The sequence below is a fragment of the Megascapheus bottae genome, chromosome 14 (genome assembly GCF_031878675.1).
Source record: "Megascapheus bottae isolate mThoBot1 chromosome 14, mThoBot2.hap1, whole genome shotgun sequence".
NCBI lineage: Eukaryota > Metazoa > Chordata > Mammalia > Rodentia > Geomyidae > Megascapheus > Megascapheus bottae.
Genome location: NC_143522.1, coordinates 22120907 through 22142211, shown reverse-complemented (window position 1 = coordinate 22142211; position 21305 = coordinate 22120907). Strand labels below are relative to the sequence as shown.

The following is a 21305-nucleotide window of genomic DNA, read 5'->3' as shown; positions in this document are numbered from 1 at the left end:
AAGTGAAGAAACTTTCTGGAGGACCTAAGGCTGCACTGTGAAGAAAACTAGTATGGGCACTAGCCTTGAGAAAGCTGAAAGACAGAGCTCAGACCCTGAGTCCAGTCTGACCAGGACTGACCCAAAAAAAAAAAAAAAAAAAAGGTAGTACATGTGTATATAAAACAGCACAGCAGCATTTTGGGCCTGGAGTATATCTCCAGTGCCCTCTATTGGCAAAACTAGCAAAAGATAGTCCGTGAGGCCTGAAGGACAGCATATTTGGAAGTATAAAATTAATATTAATAAAATTAATGATATTTTCAATCATGTAGTTTTGAAACTTGGATCTTCCTAGCTTAAACTAACAATTGTCTATGATATTTTTTTTAATACCTTAAAAGTTAAGTGCAGATGGCTTATGTCTAGAATCCTAGCTACTGAAGAGGCTAAGATCTGAGAATCACGGTGTGAAGCTAAGAAATCCTTAAGATTCATATCTCCAGTTAATTGGAAAAAAGCAAGAACTGGAGGAATGACTCAAGCGATATAGCACTAGCCATATTATGTATTAAAACACATACTATTGGGGTTGGGGATTTAGCTCAGTGGAAGAGCATTTGCCTGGCAAGTGCAAGGCCCTGTTTGGTCCTCAGCTCTGAGAATAAATAAATAAATAAATACTACTATATATAATATATATTAAACATATGCTCTTATATATTATATGCATTATATTTTATTTTATTTTTTTTTTGCCAGTCCTGGGCTTGAGCTCAGGGCCTGAGCACTGTCCTTGGACTTTCTCAAGGCTAGAGCTCTACCACTTGAGCCTCAGCACCACTTCCAGCTTTTTCTATATATGTGGTACCAAGGAATCGAACCCGGGTCTTCATGCATGCTAGGCAAGCACTTTAACCACTAGGCTAAGTTCCTAGCCCGCATTATATTTTAAATAGTAGTATAATATATAATGATATATAGCTACATATAGATTATATAGCTACATGTATAATTTATATATATAATTATTTTTGTGCCAGTCCTGCTACTTGAAGTCAGGGTCTGGGCATTGTCCTTGAGCTTCTTTTGTTCAAAGCTAGCACTATACCACTTGAGCCATAGTGCCACTTCCGGATTTTTGTGCAGTAATGACAGTGCCTAGGCCCTGAATTCAAGCCCCAGGACTGGCAAAAAAAAAAAAAAAATCTCATGGACTTTCCTGCCCATACTAGCTTTGACTCACCATCCTCAGATCTCAGCCTCTTAAGTAATTAGGATTATAAGCATGAGCCACTGGCATCAGCTTTATAAAGCACTTTTATAAAATGTTTAAAGTATTTCTTTAAAGATAGGCCCACATTTTAAATTTCTGATTTCTTGGGAATAATCTTATCAAGTTAGCACTCTCATTCTTTTTCTTTTTCTTTTTTGCCAGTCCTGGTCCTTGAACTCAGGGCCTGAGCACTGTCCTTGGGCTTTCTCAAGGCTAGAGCTCTACCACTTCAACCTCAGCACCACTTCTGGCTTTTTTCTATGTATGTGGTACAGAGAATGAAGTCCCGATCTTCATGCATGCTAGGCAAGCACTCTACCACTAGGCTAAACTCCCAGCCCTTCTTTCTTTTTCATCAACTTAATTTCTCTCACTTTCTTTGTTACATTTAGAACTGAGTTTGTTTTAATTCTTGCTTAAGTTTCCATCTGATTTTCTCACAGAAAAATGTATCAACCTTAACACCTGTCTTTTTAACTTTGATTTGAGGCCATGATAGACATGTTTATAAGTGAAAGCTCTTTAAAATCAGGTTCATGTTCTGATTCATGTCTGATTCATGTTCCCTTTCTCTTTCAGGCGGGAGGTGCTGCTGTTTTTCTCCTGATGGAAAAGCATTAGCTGTAGGTCTCAATGATGGAAGTTTCCTAATGGCAAATGCAGATACTCTGGAAGATCTTGTGTCTTTTCACCATAGAAAAGATATTATTTCAGATATTCGATTTTCACCTGGTAAGATCCTTTTGAAATTGTATTTTCTTATTGACTTCAGTGTCAGTCTATCCATGGCAATTTTCATTAACTTACTTTGTCTCAGAATTTTACTTTTTTTGACTAGAATTGTAGGTAATAGGTAAAAGTTTTATATTTGATTTGTACAAATATCTTGGTAAGTGCTCATTATTATACCACTAACTTTCCAAAATACCTAGACTCTTCTGTGAGCTTCAGGATTTTTTTTCTTTGTAACATAAAAAGGGGTTTGATAACAGTTTTCATGATGTATTAATGCTTTGGAAAGTGCATTAATTTCATGCCATTTTATTTCTTTCTGTGTATTATTAAGTATTAAACCAACAATGATAGAGGAATTACTACTGTTAAGGCAAAAATCTTCTGATATTGGTTGAGTTCCATTTTGTTCTAAATTTAGAGGTTTTAGTCAGGCTGAGTACAAAGGATACTAGAAGAGCACCATATAATTTTTGAAAATATTCTTTCCGCTGAACTAATTTGTCAGACCAAAAAAAGTTACTTCACTTTACTAGCTATTAATATTTTTAATGTTATAATTTGTCATTTGACATATAGGTCTGTTATAACTTGTGAAATACCTAAAGTTTTCCAAAAACATATTTTAAAAATCAACTTTAGTTTCAGAGTATTAAAAAATATTTCCTGGCCAGGAGTTTGGCCTAGTGGTAGAGTCCTTGCCTAGCATGCATGAAGACCTGGGTTTGATTCCTTGGCACCACATACATAGAAAAAAGCTGGAAGTGGTGCTGTAGCTCAAGGGTAGAGCTCTAGCCTTGAGAAAAATCCACGGACAGTGGTCAGGCCCTGAGGTCAAGCCCCAGAACTGCAAAAAAAATATTTCTAAGCTGGGTGCCAGTGGCTCATGCCTGTACTCCTAGCTACTTAGGAGGCTGAGATCTGAGTACCACAGTTCAAAGCCAAACTGGGCAGGAAAGTCCATGAGACTCTTATCTCCAGTTAACCACCAGAAAACTAGAACTGGCACTGTAGCTCAAAGTGGTAGAATTCTAGCCTTGAGCAAAAAAGTTCCAGGGTTACCTCCCAGGCTCTAAGTTCAAGCCCTACAACAACAACAAAAATTCCATTGCAATGAGATCCTCCCTGTATGACTAAAATTATGCTAGTAAAAAAACATGAAAATAATTTTGATTAAGTTCTAGATACTAAGTCCCAGTGATTGTAAATAGAGATTCCCTCCTTGAACACTTGTTTGTTAAACTTGTCATTTAAAATATGATGTAAAAATCAACATTAATAAATTCTTTAAAAAATGAAAATAATATATTTGCATAGATAATCATAGATGAGGGGCCAGGAGTGTAGCCTAGTGGTAGAGTATTTGCCTAGCATTCACGAAGCCCTGGATTTGATTCCTTGGTACCACATATACAGAAAAGGCTGAAAATGGCACTGTGGCTCAAGTGGAAAAGCATTAGCCTTGAGCAAGGACAGTACCCAGGCCCTGAGTTCAAGCCCCAGGACTGACCCCCCTCAAAAAAAAGAAAGAAAAGAAAATCACAAATGAATGTGTTTCTATTTTAGGTTCTGGGAAATACTTAGCTGTGGCATCTTATGATACCTTTATAGATATATACAATGTAATGAATAGCAAACGAGTAGGAGTATGCAAAGGAGCTACCAGTTACATAACTCATATTGATTGGGATATTAGAGGTAAGAGTTTGAATAACCTTTTAATATTGTCATATATTTTCATTTGACTTAATATAGCTGTTTTAAAAGAACAGAAACAATTTAACAGATAGTTTTAGAAGCCTTGTGAAAAAGTTACTGTCCACTACTTTATTTTACATCTAAAGATAATTACTTTACAGTACTTTATCCAGTATAATCCCAATGATAGTACAATAACTAGTAACTTTTATACAAGAAAAACTATGTCATGATTATATCCTAATTTATGTTGAATAAATTGACAAACTTCAAATGACAATGGGGATTTTTTTTTTTGTGGGTCATGGGGCTTGAACTCGGCCTGGGCGTTGTCCCTGAGCTCTTTAGCTCAAGGCTACCACCACACCCATGAGCCAAGCCCCACTTCCCATTTTCTAGAGGTTAATTGGAAATTTGTCTCACATGATCTGATCCTCAGATCTCAGCCTTCTGAGTAGTTAGGATTACAGATGTGAGGCACTGCACCCGGCTGATAATGAGGATTTTTATTTGACAGTACTGGGGTTTGAACTCAGCTCCTTGTGCTGCTAGACAGGCACACTTACATTTGAGTCATTTTGGCAGCCCCTTTATATTGGTTGTAATAGTTGAAATCAAGTACACTAGTATTTGGTGCTTATATGCTAGAGACTTACCTCCTCTTGATGGATTGCTTCTTTTATAATATGAGGTGACATTCTTTGTCTCTTCTTACTAATTTTAGTTGTTATTTTATTAGATATTAGCCACTCTTGTCTTCTTTTAGAATCCATGTGCTTGGTCATCCTTTTATCCTTTCACTCTAAACCTGTATTTGTCTTCATCAATGAAAGTGTATCTTGAAGAAAACAAAAGGGTTTTTGTTGATGTTGTTGTTGTTATCAGTCACGGAGCTTGAACTCAAGGCCTGAGTACTGTCCCTGAGCTTCTTTCTTTCTAGGCTAGTACTCTACCACTCTGAGCCATAGTGCTCTGGTTTTCTGGTGTTTCATTGGAACTAAAAGTCTTTTTTTCCTTCCTGGGCTGGCTTCAAACCTCAGTCCTTAGACCTTATCCTCCAGAGTAGCTAGGATTATAGGTGTGCGCCACTGTTGTCCAGCAGGTCTTATTTTTTAATCCAATTTTCTGCTCTATGCACATTTGACTGGAACATGAGATCAATTAACATTTACTGTTAGAATTGAAAGCTTTGTCCTATTTCCTAACACTTTTTTTTCATTTTTATGATATTTACTTCTTTCCTATATCTCCTGTACTAATCTGTTCATTTAGTGGCATTTATTCTTTCTATGTTTTCCTGTTTTCAGTGTCTTCCTCTTCAGTGTTTGGAGTTCTTTGAAATATCTGAAACGTTAATTTAGTTTTATAAATTTCCTTTTAGCATTTGTCTATAGTAGAAAGTTTTATTTCTCCCTTAAGAATAGCTTTAATGGATCAATAATATAGATTAGCAATTATTGATTTTCAAGTCTTGATTAAAATACATTATATGCATTATGGAAAACAGTTAAGCCACTTTTTACAATTATTTTACACTAATACAACTAAAATAAAGCTGGGTACCAGTGGCTCACACCTACAATCCTAGCTACTAAGGAAGCTGATATCTGAGGCCAGGCACAAAGACCATGAGACTCATCTCCAGTAAGCCACTAGAAAACTGGAAGTGGCGCTGTGGTTCAGGTGGTAGAGCAACAGCCTTGAGCTGAAGAGCTCAGGGTCAGGCACAGAATTCAAGCCCCACAACTGACAAAGAAAAAAAAAAAGAAAATATAGCTGGGCACTGTTGGCTCATGCTTGTAAGCCAAACGACTCAGGGGGCTAAGATCTTAGGATCATAGTTTGAAGCCAGCCTGGGCAGGAAAAGTCCATGAGTCTATTATTTCCAATTAATATCAGAAAACCGGAAGTGGTGTAATAGCTCAAGTGGTAGAATGCTGGCCTTGAACAAAACATCTCAAGTACGGCATCCAGGCTATGAGTTCAAACCCCATGACTAAGAAAAGAAAAGAAAATGTTCTTACTATATATTAACTACAGGGGGAATTGGTCTGTTTCAGCTTATTTTTTTCCATAAAATTTAACATTATACTAGTGACTTATGTATTTATTTTATTTCTAATGCTTTTTTAAGGAAAGCTTTTACAAGTCAACACTGGTGCTAAAGAACAATTATTCTTTGAAGCTCCCAGAGGGAAAAAACAAACCATCCCCAGTATGGAGGTAGGAAAATTCTAGTACTTGTGGTAAGAGTAGTTGGAGAATGATCATGTGGTACTCACTCTCACATTACTTGAATTACGGCTTTCCTTTAGTTGAGTTTGTTTTATTGAGTTGAATACATAGATGAGTAAAGGAAGAAGCACTGTTTTAAGGAAAGGAAAAAATTATATCTTAGTGTGTAAGCACTCTCCTCAAAGGATGAAAAGCATTGCCAGTAAATTGAACACACATGCCAAATCTTTGAAGTGCTGAGTATCTGCCATGTCCTTTGAAACCCATATGCCTGAGATGCTTGTTCTGACTTTAAAAAAAAAAGTTGTGTTTGATTTGTGCTTCACAGTCTTAGTTATTATTAATGTAGCATCAGAAGAATTTCATTTACCATGAAAGTATCTTAATGAAGGAAAAAGATGAAGTAAAAAATTTTGATTTCCAGAATGATTAATTGGAAAAAAGTGGTTATAATGTATTAATGAAAATGCACACATATGAACTGTAAGAATGTTTCTTTATTATGCCAAGACTCTAGAAACTATCTTATTTATTATTACTCTATGCTCAGATATAGAACATGCAGTAGATATATAATAAATAAATCCTGAATGGTGTTATGTTAAATTTTTTCTTCAGAAACTCATAGAGTCTAGGAAAGTTTAAAACAAAGGCAACTAACAAGTTAGCTATTTCTCCACTAAAACTTTACTAATAACCTAGAAAAGGTATATAGCTTGGTTTGTCAACTTTAATTTTATACATCTATTACAATTTTGTCTCTTTTTAGGCAGAAAAAATAAGTTGGTCATCGTGGACAAGTGTGCTTGGTTTGTGTTGTGAAGGAATTTGGCCAGTAACGGGAGAAGCCACAGATATTACTGCCTCTTGCCTTACCAGTGACAAAGTGGTCCTAGCTACAGGGGATGACTTGGGATTTGTGAAGTTGTTTAGATATCCTGCTAAAGTATGAATTTTCTTTAACTTTTCTATAATTACAGTTATGGAAGTAGTTAAGGTAAAGTCTTCCAGTAGTATTTTATGCTCGTAATATGAATGGCACATATATGCCATGGAATATACCATGAAAGTTATAGTTTGTTTCCTATTTTTGCTTCATATTTATGATTATTGTGGGGTTTTTTGGACAATCCTGGGGCTTGAACTCAGTGTCTGGGCACTATCTTTGAGCTTTCTTAAGGCTAGCACTCTACCACTTGAGCCATAGCAACACTCCCAGTTTTTTTTGTGTATATGGTACCACGAAATTGAATCTAGGGCTTCATGCATACTAGACAAGCAATCTACCACTAGGCTACACTCCTGACCTCCATATTTATAATTTTTATATAGAATAAGTATTATAATAATTTATGATCTCATGTCTTAACTTATATATTATAGTGTATAGTGGCACCACTATTAATGTAAACAAAAAATTGAACTGAGGCATTAACTATTATGATTTTCAGTTTATGATAGTCTTATTTGACTTTCCATATTGATGTTTTCAGATCATTGAAAAGAAAAGATAGATTTAAAACTTCTCATTGGAACTCAGCTACTCAAGAAAACATCAAGAACTGGGGTGGCAGCCAACTGATAGAGCGCTTATCTAGATATATGGGCCCTAGGTTTGATTGCAGTACTGAGAAGAGAGTGAGAGAGAGCCAAAGAGTGAGAATGAGATAAACAAACAGAAACAGAGGAATAAACAAAAAAAATTTCACTGATCCTATTTTAGATACACAGGAATGTTAGAACCATCATAGACAAGAATGTGTACCACTTAAATGGCTATTAATCAGAAACTTCACTTCCATTCCAGATAGTATAGATACTTTAGATTCTAGGATACTAGTCTACAAGTTTCTTTCTTCCTCTCATTGTAGCAAGAATCTTTGTAGAGTACTTTGATGACAAATTTCCTAATTTTTATTAAGAATTTTTATTATTTAAGGTTCTTCAGTCTTTTATGAAGACTCTTAAATTTTTATAGTCTTTTTCTAGATAATTCAGTTTTTGCTATTTACTACATTTTCTTTAAATCATCATAAAAACCTGGAATTATTGAATTGAAACTTATTTGTATAACTTGTAGCACTGAAAACTTGATTTAAAAGTTTCCATTGTAAGTAATAATGAGGGCTGATAATTTGGCCTAGTGGTAGAGTGCTTGCTTAGCATGCATGAAGACCTGGTTTGATTCCTTAGTACCACATACATAGAAAAGCCAGAAGTGGTATTGTGGCTCAAGGGGGAGAGCTGTAGCCTTGAGGAAAGCCCAAGGACAGTGCTTAGGCCCTGAGTTCAGTCCCAAGGACTGACAAAAAAAAAAAAAGTACTAGTGAATTAAGATGAAAGATACTTATATGTTTGTGTATGCCACAATAATTGATGATTACGTTTGTTACTGTAGCCATCTGTGCATACACATTTATATTCTTTCTCAGTTACATTTATTTTCCAACAATAATATGTCTTTATAGTCATTTTTCAATTAGATTATGCTGCTACACAGATATATATTGTAATTAACTTATTCCCCTGAACAGTTAAAGCATTTAAATTTTCACTAATGTAAGTAAGTACTATGGTAAATTTTTTTGCACACATAATATTTTTCAGCATAGATCACTAGAGGGGAGATGTGTGAGTGAAAAGTAAGAATATATTTATGTTTTTAATATGTAATATTGCAATTGGTTTCTAAATGAATTAATTTACATTAACAATATTTGAAAGTAGTTTTAGTCTATAGTTTATTTTGTTCTCAAGTTTTAGAATTAGTACTTTTCATTGTTGGAAATTTCAATATTTCTTCTTTTTTTGTTGTTGTTGTTGACCATGGGTCTTAAACTCTGGGCCTGGGTGTTGTCCCTGAGCTCTTCAGCTCAAGGCTACAGCCCTACCCTTTGAGTCACAGCGCCACTTCCCTCATGTTTTTAATACCTATTATACTTACCACCCCTAATTTCTAATCATCTACTGAAAAAATACAGCTAAAAGTTTTCAAATAATTCAGTTTTTTATAAGAAAGGATTTTTGAATTTGTTTATCTTTAGGGAAAATTTGGAAAGTTTAAGAAGTATGTGGCCCACAGTACACATGTCACAAATGTTCGCTGGACTTATGATGACAGCATGCTGGTCACTCTAGGAGGTGCAGATATGTCCTTAATGGTATGGACACATGAAATGGAGAACTATCGAGAAAGAAAGACTTGTGACAGCGAAGAATCTGATATAGATTCTGAAGAAGATGGAGGTAGGTGTATGTCATTTTTAAACATTTAAACAAAAATGAAATATGAAAGTTAAAATAATAAGTTTGAGATATTAGTATTTTTGGTCAGTTTTGCACCAAAATTTGTTTTGTGATAAGAATGACAGGTCGACATGTATTTTGGTGACTCTTAATATTCTTCACATAAATGTAAAACAATCACTTAAGTATTGAACTTCATGTTTTATTTTGTTTGTATTGAAGTTTTGAATTCAGCCTTCTGTTTGCTATGCAAGTATACGACCACTTGAGCCACAGCCCTTCATCCCTTTTCCGTTAGGGTTTGGTGATTTTGCCCAGGCTGGCCTCAAACTGAACTCCTCTTGCCCTTTTCCATATAACTGTAACCACAAGCATTGTGTTATAGTAGGCTAGGCTTGTTCTTTGAGAAAATGTTCTGCCCTGGCTACCTTCAAACCATGATTCTCTTATTTCTATCACCCAAGTAGCTGGAATTACCATGCTGGCTGAACTTCATTTTAAAATAACTTCGATTTTTGTTTGCTTAAAGTGCAGTCATATTCACCAGTTTACTATAGAAAGTTTATTTTATGGTTTGGGAATGTGGCTTAGTGGTAAAGTGCTTGCAAGAAGCCCTGAATTTGATTTAGCACCACATATACATAAAAAGCTGGAAGGGGCTCAGTTGCTAAAGTGGTAAAGTGCTAGCCCTGAGGAAAAAAAACTCCAGGGACATGGGGTAGGCTCTGGTTCAAGCCTCAGGACTGGCACACAAAAAAATTTATTTTCTAGTTAAAACAAACCAGTATCTACAAAGGATGCAAATTTTTCCGTATAGGTAGAAGCTAGAACTAGCTTACAGACTCATAAATAAATACGTAGGGTAGTATGCAAGTGTGTATAGAAATATATTAACTGAAATATGGTAGAATCAAGGGAGATCTAAACTAGTATAATTTCTTAGAGAGGCAAAGTCAAAGTTCAACAGAATAAAACACCAGGAAGTAGGTACATGAAAGCGGTGGGGTGGGATCAAAGGGAAAGGGGTAAATGAATGAATGTAGAGAGAAAGAAGGGAACATGCTGTCAAGAATCCAATGTATGTCCTACAAAATTAAGAGTGAGGGAAGGGGGTGGAGAGGATTACGATGCAGGAGAATGTTCAGAGGGGTGACATTGATCAAGATATGCTGTACTCAGGGGCCAGGAGTTTGGCCTAGTGGCAGAGTGCTTGCCTAGCATGCACAAAGACCCAGGTTCAATTCCTCAGTACCACATACATAGAAAAAAGCTGGAAGTGGTGCTGAGGCTCAAGTGGTAGAGCTCTAGCCTTGAGAAAGTCCAAGGACAGTGCTCAGGCCCTGAGCCCAAGCCCAGGACTGGCAAAAAAAAAAAAAAATATGCTCTACTCATACACTGCTTTGTTAAATGGCAACTCCTTTTTGCCACTACTTAAACAATTAAAAAAAAAAACTCAGAACAAGCCCAGTTTTTTTCAGGGGGAGGGTGGAAAGAATCAGCCCCAAAATGGGAAAATATGTTTGATTCTCATGTGAAATGTACAATAATATATTGGAAGATGAAAAAACAAATATTCCCACATCATCCTACCTTAACCTCTGCTAACATTTTCAGCTATTTAATTTGCATTTAGGTACATGAAAATTTTATAAGTTGGGGTTATATTGAATGCATTTTTGGAGTTTGCTATTATCTCAGTGTGCTTTGAACATACCATTACATAATAAATGTTATTTGCAAAATTTTGCCAGATGAATATCAGTTATAACACAATTTATTTCTTATTGTTGGAAATCTTTATCTTGTATTTATGGGGTCATAAAAGGTCTCAACAACGACTTAAGGAATAACTTCATATTTTACTGATAGGCTATGACAGTGATGTTACAAAAGAAAAAGAAATCAGTTATACCATCAGAGCCTTATCAACAAATATTCGCCCAATGTTTGGAGTCAAGCCTCATTTACAACAAAAAGAACCTTCAGTTGATGAGAGGTAATAATAAAGTTTAAAAGTATCTTTAAATGAAAATGAAGTTTAAATTTAAAAAAAATACATTCATGGTAAATTTGTTTATTAACTAAATGGATTTTCTACAAAGCTAACAGTGGTTACCTTGTTTTATATGGTACTCAGCAACTCTTGGAAAATATTTTTATCCTGAAATACTTCATTAATAGCTGTCTTCACTAGTAATTTAGAAATGGTTATATCCATATGTGTGTATATGTACATTATATATGTAACACATACATATAAATTTATGTGTGTGATTCAGTTTTAGATCTATCATATCCCCTTAATTAAGAGTAGAAATTGTTTCAAAAAAGTTGTGAAGCAAAAAAATGCAGATTGAGATATAGCTTGTCTTGAATGGGATCTAGCAATAGTGGTGTAAAATCAGCACATCAACAATGATATGTGCACTGCAATTTTATAAGTAGATAGCTTTTTAATAAAGCCTCTGGGCTAATGGAAAAACTATGGACCTGGAGTTTGCATAATTAAATAGAGAAAACAGTGAAAAGCCCTGTAGAGGACAGGGATGTCTTTCAGTGTTAGGATTGCCTACCATGTATAAGGCCCTAAGCTCCATTCCCAAACTGGAAAACAAAAACAAAAAATACTAGGCTTACAGCATAGACTTAAGAAGTGGAGAGGTTTTCAGATAACGATTAAGGACAGATTATTCAGCAAGGCAGAAGCAGTAACAAACAGAGGTGGTGAGAGATGGGAACAGCAGTGACTCCTGTCAAAGGGTATGCATCGAAGAACTTTCTATCTGAGGAAAGGCTAGGAAATAAAACCTCTGGGTTTAATATTCAGAGACTGAAGTCTGGGGGTAAGGTGTACTTTGGTGACAGACAGGTAAGGGAAAAGTAGAGATTCTGATAAATTCACTATCACAGCCTTCCAGGGAAGTTAGCTCTTCAGTAAGTGTTGGCTTGCAGATAGGATAACTGAGAGAGGAGGTCATGCATGTGTTATATGTAAAGATGCAAATTTCAAAGAAATGCTAACAGAATTTAATAATCTAAATATTTGCAAAGAATATCAGTGTTGAATCAGCTTGCTAGAAGTTTGTCTTCATGCCATCCAAAGGACATAATTCAGATGTTGGAGCCAGACAAATAGGTAAAAATACTCATTTTTCCGGGCCAGGAGTTTGGCCTAGTGGTAGAGTGCTTGCCTAGCATGCATGAAGACCCGGGTTCAATTCCTCAGTACCACATACATAGAAAAAAAAAAAGTTGGAAGTGGTCCTGAGGCTCAAAGGATAGAACACTAGCCTTGAAAAAAGTCCAAGGACATGGCTCAGGCTCAACTCAAGCCCAGGACTGGCAAAAAAAAAAAAATACTCACTTTTCCATTTATTAGTTGTGTGTGACCTTGAAGGCTTATTCATTCTTTCTAAACCTCAGAAGCAAAATGAGGATTATAATTCCTAATGCATAGATGATTTCATTTTAACCTTTTCCAGTGACATCCTCTCTTGACATGAAACACAGAGTAGCCTGAGGCTATGGCTGAAATAGCCTTTCTGAAATAAAATATTCATAAAGTAATAAGTAGATACTACCTATGTATTTATTTCTTAGAAAGATGCATATAGATCCACACATGAGTATGTGGAGACTTGTTCTTAATATTACCTAAAAGAAATTATATTGCTCTAGTAATACAAAAGTAGTATAGTATTCTGTAAGGAAAGAACTCTAATATATAGTACCATATATTTCATTAATATCTTATACTGTTTTTAAGAACATTATCTTTGTCAGATAAGCTTGTTACATTGCCTAATTGTAATCATTAGTCATGGCACAACCCTTAAAGTTAAATATCCTCTGATATTGTTGAAGTTATTCATATTCAGACAGATGGAAATATTTTCCAGCTCATGAAGAACAATTAGCTTTTGCCTTTACTGTAATCTTTGGTGTTAGCTTGGATTGTTTTGCATCGAACGTTGTGTGTGTGTGTGTGTGTGTGTGTGTGTGTGTGTGTTTGTGTGTTTGTTTGTGCACCCTAGCCCTGGAGCTTTTGTGCTCAAGGCTAGTGCTTTACTTCTTAAGCTGTAGCTCCATTTTGGCTTTATAGTACTTGGAGATAAGACTTTCATACACTTCTTACATGACTGGCTTTGAACAACCATAACCCTGTGGTCTCAGCCTCATGGGTAGCTTGAGCTACTGGCATTGGGTGGGCCTGTGACAACTTTTACAAAGTTATTTTAATTTGTTTTGTCTTTTTTTTTTTTTTGCTCAGGGCCTGAGCACTGTCCTTGGGCTTTCTCAAGGTTGGAGGTCTACCACTTGAGCCACAGCACCACTTCCAGCTTTTTTTTATGTGGTACCAAGGAATAGAACCCAGGTCTTCATGTATGTTAGGCAAGCACCCTACTACTAGGCCAAACTCCCAGCCCCTGTTTTGCTTTTTAAAAAATTGTCAGTGTTGATTCTGCTAATGTGGCTACTAAGAACTTCATTTCACAAAATGAGGTTTAGGAAGTAGTCCTGTGGCTCAAGGGGTTAAGGTGGTATCCTTGAGCTGAAGAGCTAAGGAAAAGCGCCCAGGCCCAGAGTTCAAGCCCCATGACAAAAAAAGAAAAAAGTTTCCAAATGAGAACAAAATGAGGTTTTATATATATTACTGGAAATATAATAAAAAACTTCAAAGCACTGTGACTGTATTTTTCTATTGACATGCTACCTTTATTGTGTTTACTAAACTGCTGAACTTATTTATTGTTAATTTTCATCTGTGTTTCCCTACTTTTTTCTGCTATTCCTTTCGAAGACAGGGGGTAGTAAGGTAAGAGTTTTATTAAAGAATATATTTTATTGAAATATTTTTCATTGTTCTATTTTTATCTTTATAGCATTGTACGGTATTAATATTTTATTTTATTTTCTTGCTGGTCCTGGGGCTTGAACTCAGGTCATGAGTACTATCCATGAGCCTCTGTGCTCAAGGCTAGTGCTCTGCCACTTGAGCTACAGTGCCATCTACTGCTTTTTCTGAGTTATTTTTTGAAGATAAAAGGCTTATAGACTTTCCTGCTTAGGTGGCTTTGAACTGTGATCCTCAGGTCTCAGCCTCCTGAGTAGCTAGTATTAAAGATGTGAACTACTGGCGCCCAGCTTTCTATTAACAAATGAAATAGGACAGATCCCATAAATTTGCATTTTTAGATATAGTGTGTGATTATCATTATGAAAGGTTTAATTATGATACATAAATTATAAAAATGACTTCATGAACTTCTCTAGTTTAAGATCTGTCCACATGTTTTAGAGGCTTACAAAAGTAAACAGGCACATATATTTATCAGTGAAACCTGGTAGCTTCATTCATGTTTAATTTATTCATTCAGTAAAAAACATTAAAAGGTTAATTCCATAATTGTACATTTAATAAAATAACATGGGTAAGATGACATGGATAATTTTAGATCTACCTTTAATGAAATGAAAGTGTCTCTAGAAAGCTTATGAAGCACTGCACTGGGAAAAATAAAGAGTCAGCTTTGGAAGTTGGGGCTTGGAGATGTGGCACAGGTGATAGGGTACCTGCTAATGAACACATTCAATGTCAGATAGCAAGATTGAGTCTCAGGCTCTGATGGGGAGGAAGCAAAGAAGTAACTGTAGAAGTAAGACAAACAAAGTGGCCATGGGAAGATTCTAAGAGATAGAATTTTAAAAATGCATTTGACCAAATTGTGCAGCTGCTCAAATAGTAGGATATCTGAATATATTTGACAGCAGGAACTATCTGTGAAATTGATGATGTACTTTAAGCAGGCATGTGTGCAAAGATGAGCACGGAGTGTGACACTACTAAAGAGACCTACATAGCGGTGGAGGTGTGGCTCCTGTGCTAGAGCGCCAGTGAAAGGGAAGAGTCAAATGAAAGCACCAAGCTAGAGCGTGAGACCCTCAGTTCCATCCAGAATACTAACACACACACACACACACACACACACACACACACACACACACAACACATAATGAAGTCCACACAAACCCCTCTATACATTACCTCAACAATAAAAAATAAAATAAAAAATCCACACAATCTCATTCTGTTTAACAGACGTGAAACATTCAAAGTTAGCTTCTAATCCAAAGTAGTTTGTTCATACCAGTGTCTTCATTGTGGAGACACTGTCAGTTTATGGAATAAAGGAAGATTGCATAGCCACTTAAGAAGAACAGTCCGTTTTCTGGGAATCATTTGTTTCAAAGCAAGAAAATGAAATAGAGATATGATTATTTTCTTGGATTTGAACAGCTTTTTATATAGATGTGACCTCGCTGTTACTCCATGCTTTTATGCGCTTAGATGCCCTTTTGTCACCAGCGCCATCAAGTGATGTTCTAGATGTTCCAGGAACTGTCCTGGAACAGGTGACATGGGGGCCTCCTGTGCACCCTACACTTCTGTCAGGCCTTACACCCCACCACTTTGTACCCTCTGATGGGTGTGAGGCAAGTTTATTCTTTTATTTTTTGTTTACTTTTTGTTGTTGCTGTTGTTTCTCGAGACAAAGTCTTAGTGCATAAACCAGGCTAGTCTCAAACTTGAGATCTTCCCGCCTCAGTCTCCTTAGTGCTGGAATTGTGGTTGTCTGTCACCACTCCAAAACTCACTATATAATATTAAGGGGAAAATGTTGTTTCTCCTCTTCTCTCCCCCCGCCCAGTGGAACTGTGGGCTCCACTGTAGCCTTATACTAATAAGATAAAAAAACTAAAGCTAGTTTTATAGTGATTGTTTATAAGGAAATTTTTTCTACATAATTTATGAAATGACTACATTTAAAAAGTAGTTGGTGCTGGGAATGTGGCTTAGTGGTAGAGTGCTTGCCTAGCATGCATGAAGCCTGGGTTTGCTTCCTCGGTACCAAATATACAGAAAAAGCCGGAAGTGGTACTGTGGCTCCAGTGATAAGAGTGCTAGCCTTGAGAAAGTCCAAGAACAGTGTACAGGCCCTAAGTTCAAGCCACAGGACTGGCAAAAAAATTGGATTTGGTTTTTCTTTTTCTTTGTTTCTAGGGTTTGAACTCAGGGCCTCCTGCCTGCTAGGCAAGTGTCCTACTGCTAATTCTATTGCACTTCACTTAATTTTCAGACAGGCTTACATTGTTATAAAAAGTCAGCCTTGAACCCCACAATGCTTCTACCTATGCCTTACAGAGTAGTTGACACTACAGAAGTGACCTACTATATCTGGCTTATTGATGACATGGGGATCCCACTAATATTTTTGTGGGGGTTAGCTTTGAACTATGATCCTCCTGATCTCTTTCTTCCAGATATCTGTGATTATTGGCATGTAACATCAGGCTCAACAGAATTTTTCTGTTGATTGATTGATTGATTATGTGCTGGTCCTTAAGCTTGAACAAAACTGTTTAACCCAAAGTTGCTATTTTACCACGTGAGCTGCTGTTTAATTTATAGATGAGTCTTGAGATTTTGCTGCCTTGACTGGCTTTGAACTGAAATCCTGAGAGCTCAGCCTCTTGAGTAATTAGGATTAAAGGCCTAGTATTTCAGTGTTAATTTCTTTACTAGCAAAATTCCAAATCCAACAAGACCCGCGGTTATTCCTCCTGCCTGCTGAATTGGCTGACTCTTCCTTCATGACCTCAGCAAGGAACTTAGACATTTCTCTTAAAAACAGCCGCAGTGCTACCTGCCTTTCACATTAGGATTTTATTTCCCATGTGTAAAAACAAAAATAAGCATATTTTTGTTCGAAATTCAGTTTGTGCAGTCTGAACAAGAAAAAGAATGGTGTGTTTATGGTTTAACAACACAGAACATTTTGAATTTTCACTTACCTCTTTTTTGCCTTTTTTCTTCTGATCTCTTTGCCATTAATGGAATAATTTAATAATTTTTAAGATAATTTAAATAATTTTAAGATAATTTAAATAATTTTTAAGTTCAGTATTAAAGTCAGCAGGCCTTTAATATGTTCAGTGTAGTCTGTACTAAGTACATAAAATATTCTATTACAGGAAATACATTACCGAGTTTTAAAACTAATTATGTTGTAATATTTTCTTCTTTCTTTGTTTGCTGCTGAAAAGAGGTTCCAGGTAATCTTATGTTTTAAGAGGCCTAATTTTGTGTTTCCCTCATCCTTTTCATTTGCCATCAGTGAGCTATGTGACTCAATGCTGTTTGTCTCTGTTTAGTTTTCTGTACTTTCTCCCTTTGGAATTAGGGCCCCTGAAATGAATTGTGTGTGTGTGCGCGCACATGCACCTGTGTGTGCACATGCCTGTATGTGTGTGTGCTGTGCTGGTCCTGGGGCTTGAACTCAGGGTCTAGGTGCTGTCCCTGAGCTTTTTCACTCAATGCTAACACTGTACCACTTGAGACACAGCTCCATTTATTTGGGTGGTTTATAAGAGTCTTAAGAACTTTCCTGCCTAGACTGACTTTGAGCCATGATTGTTGGCTCTCAGCCTACTGAGCAGCTAGGATTGTAGGTATAAGTCATCAATGCATGAGCAGAACCATAATTACTGTATTTGTTCTCTAACTGCCGTTCAACATGTGTAGTTTTTAACTTGTACAATTTTTTAAGCCATAATACAATACACATTACTGGAATTGTCCTTATAAAAATTAAAATATGCTTGTTACATAGAGTTGTATGAATATAAATTGCTTGTTTATTGTTTGAGTTATAGAGTTGTCACATACTAACATTGATGAAACAAACTACCAAATTGACTTGGAAGAAAACCAGTTTTTCTGGACACTGGTGGCTCACACTTGTAATCCTAGCTACTCAGGAAGCTGGAATGTTAGGATCACAGTTCAGTGTCACCCCAGGCAGACGAATCTCTGAGACATTTATATTGAATTAACCTGAAAAAAGCCATAAATAGAGATGTGGCTCAAGTAGTAGGGTGCTAGCCTCGAACAAAAAGCTTAGGGTCAGCATCCAGGAACTGAGTTCAAACCCAGGACCAGCATATCCCCCCAGACATATTTGAATCAGATCAATCCTAGTAGATATATTAAAGTGGCTACAATTACAGGTGTGAGCCATCACTGCCTGCTATAACATTTACTTTATGACACCAATCAGGCATGTGTATATATATTCTACATGTCGCATATAAAATCTACATTCATTTTCTTTTATTTTTGCAGTGTTAGGGATTAAACGTAGGACCTTGTGCATGCTCTACAAACTCCAGACTGAACTACATAATCACTTTATATTTTGCATGTGCCAGCACTCTATATTTATTTTATGTTACATGTTCAAAATGTAACACTTCATTTACTTTCTGACAAGTTTTAATATGAAAACATTATGCCTTTGATTTTAGACTTATTCATAAATATTAGAATTTTTCCATAAGAGGCTTATTTGTATCACTTTTTGTGTGTGCTTGTACTGAGGTTGGTGCTCAGGGCCTGGACTCTGTCCCTTTGTTTTGCTCAATGATGGATTTAGATTCAGTGTTCAGGTTATTCAGTTTGGCTGGTACTGAGAAGAAGGAAAACAAGCAATGGGAAACATTAGTAAGAATGATTACATGCTCTTATTAACAAAGAAATAAAAGTAAGCTGGGGGCTACTGCCCATGCCTGTAATTCTAGCTTCCCAGGAAATGGAGATCTGGAGAATCACACAGTTCAAAGCCAACATAGGAGCTGGCTGCTGTGGCTCACACCTGTAATCCTAGCTACTCAGAAGGCTGAGATCTGAGAATCAAAGTTCAAAGGCAGCCCAGGCGAAAAAGGACCTGAGACTCTTATCTCCACTTAATCTCTAGAAAATGGGAAATAGGGCTTGGCTCAAGGGTAGAGTGGTATTGTTGAGCTGAAGAGCTCAGGGACAGTACCCAGGCCCAGGGGTAGGGTGGTAGGCCTTGAGCTGAAGATTTCAGGGACAGTGCCCAGGCCAAGTTCAAGCCCCATGACCCACCAAAAAAAAAAAAAAAGCCAAAATAGGCAGAAAAGTCTTTGAGACTATTTCTCCAAAATAACCAGTTAAAAAGCTGGACTGGAGGCCTGGCTGAGATGGCAGAGAGCCAACCAAATGAACAAGCTGAGAAATCATGAGGCCCTCAGTTCATACTCAACACTGGGAGGCTGGGGGAGGGGAACCCAAACCCAAGAAAATGAATACATTTTTAAATTACTTTCTTTTCACCATATTGCATGAGAAGCTATCAAAATACAGGGGCCACAAGTCTTTGGGAGCCAGATGGGTTCTCTTGGCAAGCTGGGACCTCTCCAGAGGGAGGCCACCCCTGGGTGGCCCAGGCCTACATCTCCTCCTTCCCAACTGCCTTTCAGGCCTCCAGTGAGCAGAGCCCCCCCACAGCCTGAAAAACTGCAGTCAAACAACGTTGGCAAGAAAAAGAGACCCATAGAGGTAAGATTTCCCATTGCTATTAAAATGTTTCCTGAGTTGTTTTTATAAAACAGCTGTCCTAGTAGTAGAGTGCTTGCCTAGTATGCACCTGGGTTCGATTCCTCAGTACTACATACATAGAAAAAAGCCAGAAGTGGTGCTGAGGCTCAAGTAGTAGAGCTCTAGCCTTGAGAAAGCCCAAGGACAGTGCTCAGGCCCAGAGTTCAAGGACCAGGACTGGCAAAAAAAAAAAAAAAAAAAATCCAAGCCTTGTCTTTGTCTTTGGTTTTCATGAAAGTAAGTGTATTGTGCATAACCTTCTTTGTTTTCTTGTAAAAATCTGTTGCTAAAGTCCTACTCAATTCTGAAGTTTGGACTGATATCCACTGTTTCTCTTCATTTTTTAAAATGAGTCTTTTACTTTCCATGCACAATACCTTGCAAAATTAGTCAGTGTCTAAGAATTTGTAAATATAGATGTATGGAAATGATCAGTTGCTTAAGTAAGAACAACATCTTAGCACTTACTGGGCTGAATTTACAAGCTAAAGATTAAATACTCTACATCTGGGACTTTGCCACATGTGATAACCATGGAGACCATTTTCTGTCTCTCCTTCCAGACAAGAGTTCTTTCACAATAACTGAGGAAGAAGAAAGGCTCTGGCCAGCACTTGTTACCCCAGCAGCCTGCACTTTCTCAGGTGTGAACCGAGTTTGAGGCTGTTCAGTGAGAATGGACATCTTGAGTTGTAACATTCTCTGCCTAAACTTGAGCCTGACTTGTCAGAGACGACCTGGGGTTTTTCAGAGTACCTGATGTGCACATCATTTATCCTAAGATGCTCACTTATCCTTGGAGAACATTTATGTGACTACATTGAATACAAGTTAAAATATTCTTTTGGAAACAAGCATCTCAATGTTTAACACATAGATATTTAATTCTAAAATGCTTCAATCAGCCAAGCTCCTCATTTCCTTTTTCTTTTTATTAGTTTACATAAACAATCAAATATGTGTTTTATTTGTCCAAAACAGGTTACATACAGAAATATATCTAGTTAGTTTTGTGTTTGAAGTTTGGTAAACATGAAGAACTCAGCAGCATGCACAGAACATAGATGAACATTTACATACCAAGAAAAATATGGTAAAATGGTTTTTTCCCATGATTATTACAGGACCTTGTTTTGGATCTTGTGTTTGGTTATCGCGGCAGAGACTGCAGGAATAATGTACACTATTTAAATGATGGTGATGATATAATTTATCACACTGCATCTGTTGGAATTCTACACAATGTTGCCACAGGTAGGAAACCCTAATTTACCAGTACGTACACACACGCACACACACGCACACACACGCACACACACACACTCACACACAATTTTATTTAGGATTTATCCAGCAGCTAAAAGGTATTTGTTAAAGCTGTAAATAACATTTTAAATACATTAGAGAAAAAGTCCAGACTATTTCATTTTCCAGTATTTGTGGGAAGGTATTATATTGCTATTTTTTGTTTGTTTTTGAGACAAGCTCTTCCTTTATGTGTAATCTGGGCTAGCCTGGATCTCTAGGTAGCTCAGGCTGGCCTCAAAATTTCAGTTCTTCTCAACCTCTCAAGTGTTGAGATTACAAGCATGCACCACCATGCCCACACATATTTCAGTCTTTAAGAGCATTTTACAGGGCTGGGAGTATAGATTGGTGGTAGAGTGCTCGTGTAGCATG

The 21305-nt window shown here is 36.8% G+C and overlaps 1 protein-coding gene across 4 annotated transcripts in view; it reads left to right on the top strand.

Moving 5' to 3' along the window:
- Eml5 (EMAP like 5) overlaps positions 1-21305 on the top strand; it is a 102694-nt gene that overhangs the window by 60589 nt on the left and 20800 nt on the right. For 3 of the 4 annotated variants that reach the window (XM_090344675.1, XM_090344676.1, XM_090344674.1), the window contains exons 22-29: positions 1835-1987; positions 3554-3685; positions 5820-5908; positions 6690-6866; positions 8965-9166; positions 11036-11162; positions 19508-19586; positions 20750-20879. In XM_090344675.1, the coding sequence (XP_090200801.1) occupies positions 1835-1987; positions 3554-3685; positions 5820-5908; positions 6690-6866; positions 8965-9166; positions 11036-11162; positions 19508-19586; positions 20750-20879 (1089 nt within the window). Of the gene's footprint in view, positions 1-1834; positions 1988-3553; positions 3686-5819; positions 5909-6689; positions 6867-8964; positions 9167-11035; positions 11163-13967; positions 13983-17272; positions 17282-19507; positions 19587-20749; positions 20880-21305 lie in introns of all 4 variants that reach the window. The other variant, XM_090344677.1, reaches the window with a different exon arrangement.